Source organism: Terrapene carolina, unplaced genomic scaffold, assembly GCF_002925995.2.
Source record: "Terrapene carolina triunguis isolate 2854851 unplaced genomic scaffold, T_m_triunguis-2.0 Scaffold89, whole genome shotgun sequence".
In the NCBI taxonomy this organism is placed as follows: domain Eukaryota; kingdom Metazoa; phylum Chordata; order Testudines; family Emydidae; genus Terrapene; species Terrapene triunguis.
In genome coordinates, this window is record NW_020664440.1 from 5,821,011 (window position 1) to 5,831,574 (window position 10,564).

Below are 10,564 nucleotides of genomic sequence, written 5' to 3' on the forward strand. Positions count from 1 at the left end.
CTTCTAATCACACTAGTCTAAATACAGTTAAGCTCATAAAAGGGTTTCCACTGCCAACCCCAACTTTCGAGGGGGTTAGATCTATAATTTTAAAGTGTTTTTCTTTGTTGTGCATCAGAAGTATCCACCTACCGGCGGGAGAGGAGGAATTGTTTTGAAAGTCTGGTTAAGATAGTCATTCCGTTATTCTAGTGGGCCTGTACCACCGAAGCAGCAGTGACATCTATAAAACAAAGTCTGTAGGACACTGATGGACAGAATGGATTAGGCTAGAGGCATTCCACAACACAGGGACTGTCATGAAAATTGCAAACACGCAGATCTCATCTGCAATAGTCTTAACATCCCACACACAAAATGGCTAGTCAGTGGAGAATACCGTCCTTTAGAGGTTAAAATTTCTGAGTAAACTATTTCAGGGGAACTAGATGCTTTATTCAAATCGGAGTCTGCATAGTCTTGCCACATTCCTTTCATCAACTGGAGTTTGTACTTCTGTTAAAAAAAGTCAATCGAGATTTTCTGGTAAGATCTATTCATTACAAACCCATGCTGTATATTGATTACAGTTCCTTCGTTCTCCAGAACGGTTAGGACCATAACTGTGGAATTTAGCCACCGGCCTGCACTGGGGTCAGTGAACACTGCCCAGCGTGGAGCATTCTGCCCCAGGCAATTTGTTAAGGGATGCAGCATATTCCCCACTGGTTTATATTATAGGTGCCCCTACTCCCCATCCCTCTGCTCCCAGAAGATAGTTATTCCCACACACCCCAAAGCTGCAATTCTGGATGATTTACACAAAGGGAGGGAGCGGGGGAGACAGAGTTTCTTACGGCCTACCCTGACCCCATACAGCTGCATAAGGGCTGAGCTCTCAGATTTTCTTAATCTTTGCTCCATTATTTCAGCAAGGACAGGAGTCAGACACAGGAGGCAAGAATTGCCAGGATCTTTCTCTTCTCCCTTGGTCAAATCAGCAGCACAAACTCTTCCCCTCCCCCCCACCTCTCCTGACATTTCCAAAGGAGACAGAATTTTAGTTGAGAGCAACTGAAGTCCAGAAAGCAAGTACCACACAGGCAATGGCAGAGCAGTTTTTCCACACCCAGCACCAATCTCCTTCAAGGACAACCTGCAGCGAGGAATTCAAAAAGGTAGCTCAGGATCCACCCATATCAAGGCCCAATTCAACAAGGACTACATGTGCTTAAGAGCCTATTGACTTGAACGGGATTACTCCATGCTGTAAGATATGCAAATGCTTGAGCACATTTGATTTCAGGCAGCCAGGCATTTTTGAAAATCCCACTAAACACTTATCTGCATCTTTAGGAACCTAATGCCTTTAAAAATCTGGCCCTAGCTGCCTAAATGGCTGGGTCACTTAAGTCCCATTGATTTTCAATGAGATTTAGGCTCCTAAGCAGATACATCACTTGTGTTACGATCATCCTTGGCTACACTATGAGATAAAAGGCTCCAAAATGAGCCATACAGTTCCTTTGAAACCTAGACACATCATTACATGACTGATCAAAATATACTTGCCTCAGTAGAGCTGGTCAAAATCTGAACATTTTAAAAAACCTGTGAAAATTTGGACCGGAATAAAAATATGCAGTTATGTAATCTGGGTTTTTAAACTCCTGAAATTCATGGGCAGTAGATCTTCAACTAGTGTAAACGGTCATAGCTCCACGGATGTCAACAGAACTGACACCCCCTAATGCTCTGCCCTTGCGATCCATGAAACATTCATGCACACCTGGATACCCAGGCATAAGTGCACAATTGTAAAGTTGAATTTCATTCTTTGCACCACAACCATAATGTTACCCTGACACATTTCAGACAGAAGAGATAAAAAGGTGGTGGTGTTTTTTTAAACACTCAAGAAACTGCATGAGACTGTGTGCTAGATCACGTACATATTGATATAGTTGTAACGGCTCAATAAACTACAAAGTCTGGACTATTATATTCTGTCCTATAAACTACCCCTGGGGGGATTCTGCGCCACTGCACATGCGCAGAATTCATGTCCCCTGAAGATTTTTTTCCCCCCACCACAAAAAATACATTCTGCTGGGGAGGCACTGCAGTTATGCCTTTTGCCCACCAGGGGCTGCTGTGTAAGGTGAGCTGGTGCCAGAACAGCCAGCTCACCTTAGCAGTGAGCAGCTGATACGGAGAGAGCAGAGGCTGCTTTTCTCACAGCGACTTGCCTGCAGGTCAGATGGGGGCGGGGGAAGGACAGGACAGACAGAGCAGGACACACAGGACTGCGGGGGGGGTGTCACACAGACTGGGGCTCAGAGGGGCTAATGGGGGGCAGACCGGGGGAGGGGCTGAATGGAAATGGGGTGCAGGAACACCAAAGAAATGCAGAATGACATGGGGACGGGTGGGTGAGGGTGGCTGAGTGGGGTGCAGAGACACATGGGACAGGGGCAGATGTGCCTGACAATGGGAGAAGCTAGGGGTCAGACAGGGTCTGCATGGGGGAGGCTCTCCAACTCCTTAACAATCCCTTCCCTCAAAAACAACCTGTTCCATACTTCTCCCACCCCCACCCAATAACCCTCCAGGTTCACTTCCAAGCTCCTTCCCAGCAATTACTTCCCTCTCCCTCAGCTCCTCTATTACCCTGACTCCCACAAAGCCCTTGCACTGCTTCTGAGGGGTGCAGGAAATATGGTTCTGTATTGTAATTTAAAAGAATTATTACTCAAAGTTATGTATCAATATGCCTAATACGGAATCTATTTGTCAAAAACATTTCCTGAATCTTTTTAGTGTCTGTCTGTATTGTTACAGACATACTTGCTGACAGGTATTGTGAAATAAATTACCAAAATAATGGAAACTGGCATGATCCTGTTGTGTTATTTTGACAAATAAAATATGTAGAATTTTAAAATATTGTGCACAGAATGTTTAATATTTTGGTGAAGAATTCACCCAGGAGTAATAAACCAAAGGACCAAATTCTGCTTCCATGTAATGGAGTAAATTCACTGGAATTATTGGAGTTACTCCATATTCAACTGGGAAAAGAATGGTGGGTGTCTCTGAACAGGGCAGTAACTAACCAGGGAATTAAGAAAACAAAGTTATTAAAAGTAATCATTGATGTTTGTCATAAATGTGACAATATTTCAACTTAGATAGATAGATAGATTTGCATTTACTCTCAGGACCCCTTTAAACCAATCTGGCAGCAATTTACACACACACTCTAAAAGGCACCTTTACATTCTCAGAGCCCTACTGTAAATAAGAACCAGGACCAAAACATCACCCCTCAATAGGAGAAAAATTATCTTTTACTCATCTATGAACAAAATTTAATCAACTTCTTTAAGAAAAAGGGAGAGCGCTTTGTTTTAATGGCCATAACGCTTTGCTTGATCGCCAAAGTCATTTTGATGTTCTCAGAGCTCTGCACCTGGCATTTCTGAGCACGAAGCATTTTCTTCCTAAGCCTGGCACTGAAGTTTGTGCCACGGATAATATTCTAATGGAAGTCAGACTTCAGACTTATTTCACATCTTTTGATGTCTAACCAGCTCGAGAGGCTTCAAAGCAAGACACTGGTAAGGGAGATATCAATCGATCACTCAGTGGATTGAGATTTTTTTTCAGCTCCTTCCAGAGCTGCTGAACTTTTCAGAGCTGCAACTGGTTAATTGCAAGGTTTGCCTGGTGGCTCACTGATGTGGTTTATTAAACAGACTGCAGGGGTTATGCTGAACTGTTTCAGCTTACTCTTGGGCTCAATTGCTGTTCCCAGTTAGAAGCTCAAAACTGTGGTGAGAAAGAACATGGTCCTTTCATATGTACGAGTGTACAAAATGTCACTGCCCATTTTTTTACACACTTATCTGTACCATATTACATTAATAATAAGTGGCCACCGTTTATTACTCTTCTTCAAATCAGTTATTGTTTTTGAACAAAAACTCTTAATACTATAGTAGCTAAAGGCAACAAAAACAACAATAGCACCTTCAAACGATGCCAATGCATTTTCCCAGTACTGACAGTCCTGTTGAGCAAATATACAACTTAATAAAGTTGGTTTCAAAACTATCGCAAGCCAACCCTGACAGGTTATTTGTTTAAACTGTTATAAATCTATCTGTAATGCAGTGAAAATGAACTCCAAGGATTGTTTAGCCACAAGGGCACTAATTAAAGAGTAAGCTTGTAGAAGGATATCTCCGAAGGTACCTACATGGATTTAAGAGCCCAAGCCCCATTGAAAGTCCATAGGATTTGTGCTCCTAAATCTCTTAGATGCTTTTTTAAAATCTTCCCCCCCCTTAATGTTTTTTTTTAAGTGTTAAAATGAAATGAGGGATTACATTTGTATATGATACAATTACTGTTTCCAACATTCAGTGCTATTTTAAAGAAGAAATCAAATATAGATTAAATACCAGTTGATAATTAACTAGCACTTTAGGACCGAGCTTTCATTATTGTTTATTTGTATTATGGTAGTAGCACCTATCATAGAAATCATAAAAGAGAAGAAAGGTGGCTTTGTTTTGTTACAAATCTAGATAAGTAAATAAATGTAATTCTTTTACTTAGAAACCAAGTAACTTTTAGAGCAAAGCATTTAAGTTTCTCAGCTTCTTTGGCTGCTTTTTCATAGTTTATGGGGCAGCAAAAAAGAAAAAATGATATGTTATTAAATACAAAAATCATTGGTTAATTTAGAATTTATAAAGTGGAATTTAGCAAAGAATTAGCTGAACTGACAAATCAGATTTTGTGTAAATGGTTAAAAGATCAACAACCCACAGATCTGTAGCAGTAGATTTATGTATGTGATTACTTCACCAATAAAATTTAAACTGAACTCAAAACACACAAAAATCTGTTCCATATGAATGACACTCCTGGGCATTAGCATGTCTGTAAAAACAGACTAGTAAATTCAATTAAACTGAGTTATTAATACACTTTTTATGTGGACAAGTCACTGTCTTGTTTAAAAAGAAACATGGGGATTCTGAAATTATGCTCAGGAGATTAGAAACTATCGTAATCACTTTCGGCTGAATTGAGAACGCTTCGCAATACAACTGCACACCAAATAACAGGTGTACATGAGGAGTTATTTTGCTTTTGAAAATAAAAGGCCAAGTTCTGCACTCAGTAAGACCAGGGTAACTGAGAATAACTCCCAATAATCTCATATAAAACAGGTACTTTGACTATAGCCAAAAGTGCATAATGATAACAAACCTTTAACAAAATAATTCTACTTCAGAACAAATTGAATGATCGCCACAAAAACGTCAATGACCATTTTCTTTCCTGGTAGATGTACAGTATATCTACATAACCAGAAGTATTATATATTCAACAATTTACACACCTATTCAGATACCTAAAAGCCCCAATGACAGAAGCATCAAGGTTCTCTTTCTCCCCCTCCTCCCTAGTCTTCATTACAGAAAGGTTAGGTAACAATTAAGGATATTTATTTATGTAAGTATATACAAACACACTTTAGGTTCTTCTGCATTCTGATAGCCAAATGAAATGAATAAATTTTCAAAGTTGACCCCAATTTTCCCCTTAGGTTTCCTGTACTTTTAATCATTTCAGATTTAAGATAGTTAATAATGACATTGCTAAAATTACAAAATAAGCTGCAAAGAAATGGCACCTATTCCAATTTGAAATATCATTCTTCACTCATTTTTTTACTTTTAAGTACTATTTCAGTAAAAACTCAGACACACCATATTATCTGTCACCTGTTCTCTCTTCCACTGTAAATATAGTTGATATGCCAATAACAGATTATCTGAAGCATTAACCTTCTAGATTGATTTGAGAGAGAGAGAGAAGCAGAATTCTGATTTCAAGTTAACATGACATAACTTCCAAGTTGTACTTGAAATCAACATAAAAAACAGGTACTCTAGAACTCTAGTAAAGCAATGTATCCACCCCCTCCCCCCACCAATACACAAAAGTGATTTTTATATCCTGAAACTTTGTTTCCAATTAAAAATATCTAATGGTTGAGTGTTAAAGTGTAACAGCTTCAGCCAAAATTTCCTAATCTGAATACTTGAACTCAGGCACGTAGATCCATGTATGCACACACCAGTAAGTGGACTGATTTTCTGAAACAGTGAGGTGAGCTGTAGGTGTTCAGCACTTTTGAAAATCAGGCCATTCGTTGAGGTGCCCAAATATGGATTCAGGCCCTAGGTTTAGAACCCAAGTTAGAAAATTTGGCCTTCATCTGCACCAGGTCATAGTGTTTAAAAAAAAATTCCTCTCACCTACCTTTTCCATCCAGTATTAAAACTATAGCTACAAAAACATGAAGAGGGAGCAGTTCAGATTGAGAAGAATTTTACTTCTTATCCAGGCACACTGTAAAACAGAGAACTAAACAGCAACTTTTTCTTTGTCTCCATCCCTCTGTTCAATTTTCAATTTGAATTAGGGAGAAACATGAGATCTGTATAGTAACTTCACACTATGCAGCAAAAAAGCACAAGAGCCAATTTTAAATGTGTATGGTAGGAAGAGGCCTGTGTCATTAAACTGGAAGAAAAAGATTTTTTTTTTTTTTAAATCCAGCATACTAAACTAACAGTTAAAAAAAATTCAATGAGTTCAAGACCATATGGCCTAGTCATATTATTGCTATACCTTTCATACAGTGCAAAGTCTTTAATAACTAAACTACCCTGTGCAAACCCTATTCTACTTTGCCTTGATAGTGCTGTGTCATTTTTACAACAGTCACTCTTATCTTTAACACCTTCACACTCCTATGTGTAGGAAACACCGCTGACCAGTTTTTGAACACTCTTTGTAGGAATGCCTAAGAGTTTTTAACACAAAGGGAGTACACAGTCTGTCTTTTTCACAAGCCGGTCTAGTAACAATGCAGCAAAATAAGCACATCAACTAAAAGGAATACTGTTAACTAAGGAAGTTTTTTCCAGGCCTTAAGCAACTGTAAAATCAGCAGTTGAAATGTTGCAGATTCTCAAAGTAAAATACCTAACAACTACAATTTGTTGGACCAACTTGTGTGTGAGAGACACGAGCTTTCGAACCACACAGAGCTCTGTATCACCAACAGAAGTTAGTCCAATAAAAGATATTACCTCACCCACCTTGTCTCTCTAATATCCTGGGACTAACAGAGCTACAAATACTACGCTGCCCACAACAACTAGAATGACTAGATAGGGAAAAGTGGCCACAGTCAATGGCTGACAGCAAACTCTAAGATTATTATTATTCATCGCTGGCACAAAAACAGCACAAAAACAACAAGGAGTCTGGCAGCACCTTAAAGACTAACAGATTTATTTGGGCATAAGCTTTCGTGAGTAAAAACCTCACTTCTTCTTTCTAAACCAAAAACAGCACCGAGCACCAAACTAATACACTGATCCTGCAGTATGTGCTTAACCTCAAGCCTGGACTTCAATAGACTTACAAACAATAAAGCACCTGTATAACTGTTTGCAGGTTGAGGGCCTCAAGGATGGGGGGTGGGGTGGGAAGAGGAGGCTATGAACTAGGACACTTGAAGGACTGGATCCTGTGATTTGCTGAGGACCTACGTACAGGTCCCCAAACCCTCAACTCCTATTGGGTTCTCGAGAGGGGCTCAGCATTTTGCAGGATCGGGCCCGATCCTGCTTCCCGCTGAAGTCCATGGCAAGACTCCCACTGATTTTGCAGGACCGTCCCCCGAAGGAAAAAGGAGAGCCCATGAATTCATCACTTACTGACCAGGCAAAGGAGCAGGAACACGGGGGAGGGAGGCACCTTAGGCACGGCAGAAAGAGAGAGAACATTTGACCCTCCCTTCCCTCTCCCCCCCCCCCAAAAATAATAGAGGAACCAGGGAAGCTTGAGAGGTGAGGACAGCTCCCACGCCGGGGAGATCGCTGGACTTACACATAGACGGGCCAGGTGGGGAGGTCGCTGGGGAGCTCAGTCAGCCCCCGGTGGCTGCAGTCCAGCAACTCCCCGGTGCAAGCGCAGCTGGAGGCGCAGCGCAGCTCGGACCCGGACCCGGACCCGGGGCGCATCAGGGCCATCAAGAGGAAAGTCAAACAAGGAGCGGAGCGCAGCCGCGGGGCCCCCACGACCGGCCGCGCCATTTTGTTCCCCTGCCCCCCGGGGGGGGCCAAAGCGGAGCGAGCGGCACGAAACCAGGCGGCGGCCAGGCCAGTCCCAGGCAGCGCTAAGCGGGGCGCGTCCAGCAACCGGTCCGGGATGGGCGGGCCCCGGCGCTAGGCTCCCCGCGCCACCAGTTGCACCATTGCCGACTCGCCTCTGCGCTGCGCAGGTCCTGCCGGGGGGGACCGGGAGTCGCTGCTACGGACTGGCCACGCGTGCATCCCCCGCGCGTGGAGTCACGGCAGCCCCCGGGACGGCGCCGGTCAGCGCCCTGCCGCCCCCCGGGGCGTTTGCATGGCAGAGTCCGGCTCCGCTGCCCAGGCGGGGCTGGGGAAATCAAGGCACCGACGTGCTCCCCGCTAAAGAGCCGCCCGGGCCCCCTTCCTGCCGGCCCCGGGCCGGGGACGAGCCCTGCCAGCCGCGCCGATCCCCGGGCCGCTGCCGCCCGAGCCCCCCGCCGCCGCCGCCGCCGCGATCGCTTTCCCGGCCCCCGAGCGCCGCTCTCGCCTCAAGCCCACGTTGGCGACATCGCAACATTCCCCTTTCGCCGCCACCCCCACCCCGCCTGTCGCTCCGCTCCCATTGGCCGCCCGGCGTTCTAGAGCGTGCCCGCGCGCGGCGGGATTGGACAGCCGCCCCCCCGGTTCGGCTACACAACGTTCCATTGATGTTGGCGGCCCGTCCATCAGAGGGGAGAGGTCCCGCCTCCCTTTCCCACCCCAGGTGTGAAAGCTGGACGGGAGACTCCCACGGCTAGCACCGCTTCTTAAAGGGGAAGCTGAGAGAAGGGGTGGCCGGATTCTTTCTTTCAGGACACCTTTCTCACTACTTTAGTATCGTAAAGTGAAAGAGAACCAGGCCCCCAACCAACTGTGGTTTTGCAAAGCCCAAACTCAACTATCCAAGTTTGTCAAAAACCAACATAGGGAATCCTGAGTTTATCTCCAATCTAATATAACCAATAGACATAATTACAATTAATTAATTATACTATATATTTTGCACATATATAGCACTTGTTTTAGCATAGGCATCAAAAGTGCCTTGCAAATTTGGGTAAGTATTATAATCCCCATTGTACAGAGAAGAGCAGAGGAAAGAATTATCTTCTTCCTAAACCAGTGCTGAACTCTAAAGGCAATAATTGGAGAAGGAGGGCAGCTTTAACATTTTTATTTTTATTTTTATTTTTTGCTATGCCTACTATTTGCATGTGGGTAATATAAAAACATACACTAAAAATATGATCCCTACCCTAAGAGTTTATGATCTGGGTATAATACAAGAGACAACAGATGGATACAGACAGTTAGGGGAGTCCATGCCTAATGGATGATATGCTCCAAAGAGCCTGCATTCCAAAATTAGTCAAATCATGACCCATTAGACAGTTGTTACAAAAATGTTACAGAAAAGTTGATAAAAGCAGCAATACACTTCCACACATGCATCTAAGGCCTGACCAAAGCTCATTAAAGTCAACAGAAACACTCCAGTTGACTTTGGATCAGGCCCATACACTGTTTAGTTGGAAGGCAGTACTCGGGCTATGAGGGTACACTGTATAACCACTCACATGGGCCCTGATCCTGCAGCTAGATCTGTGTGAAGGGATGAATTTATCTTTAGGAAGAGACGCAACTAGTATGGGCCTGATTCTGCTTCCACTGACTCCAACAAAATTTCCATGGCCCAGTCCTGCAGTCAGCTCTGCATGGGCAGCCCCTTGAACTTGCAGTCAGTTGCAGCATTGCTGGAACAGAGCCCCATTGACTTAATGGGATTGGGCACTATACCGACATAAAGTTTAAATGCTCGGTTTATCTTCTAAGAGACACCTGTTCTTGTTTTTTTAACATAAAATAGTGGCAAAATTCTTTATTCAGATTTGTTCATAAAGGTTGCCCCGGACACATAAAAATGCTGCCACTTGAAATGTTGCTGTTCTAGCTTCATCTTATTTTGAGGAAACAGCAGGTCTGCGGAAAAAGAATTTGTGTGTGATTGCAAATCTGCTAACAGCCTTATTCAACAAAATCTCAGAACTCTGCGGCTTTGGCCACAAAGTCACCACAGATGTCTGTGGTTTGCTTGCCATGAAGTGCAAAGCATATGAGTCAAGATCTGAAAATCTCTCTCCACTGTGTCAGTAGAAAGGGGATTCAGTGTTTTGGCAATGTCCCCAGTCTAGTAAGGAGCATGAAGTCATGTCTACTCTCCATACCCATTTATGGAAGTTTGCCCAAACTGACAACATCTTGCTGATTGGTCTGAGTGTACTTGGAGAGAACAGTGATGTCGACACTCAGGGGAGGATTATATGAGGCTAAATGACAACATGCTAACAGCTGATAGACTCGAAAGGCAAACATACACT

The 10,564-nt window shown here is 43.4% G+C and overlaps 1 protein-coding gene across 1 annotated transcript in view; it reads right to left on the reverse strand.

Annotated features, from left to right (window-relative positions):
* LRIG1 (leucine rich repeats and immunoglobulin like domains 1) overlaps positions 1–8,610 on the reverse strand; it is a 132,938-nt gene extending 124,328 nt beyond the window's left edge. Inside the window, exon 1 of the mRNA XM_024211419.3 lies at positions 7,963–8,610. Coding sequence (XP_024067187.2) covers positions 7,963–8,168 — 206 coding nt within the window. The 5' untranslated portion in view covers positions 8,169–8,610. The remainder of the gene's footprint in view (positions 1–7,962) is intronic.
* Between the last annotated feature and the right edge of the window lie 1,954 nt (positions 8,611–10,564).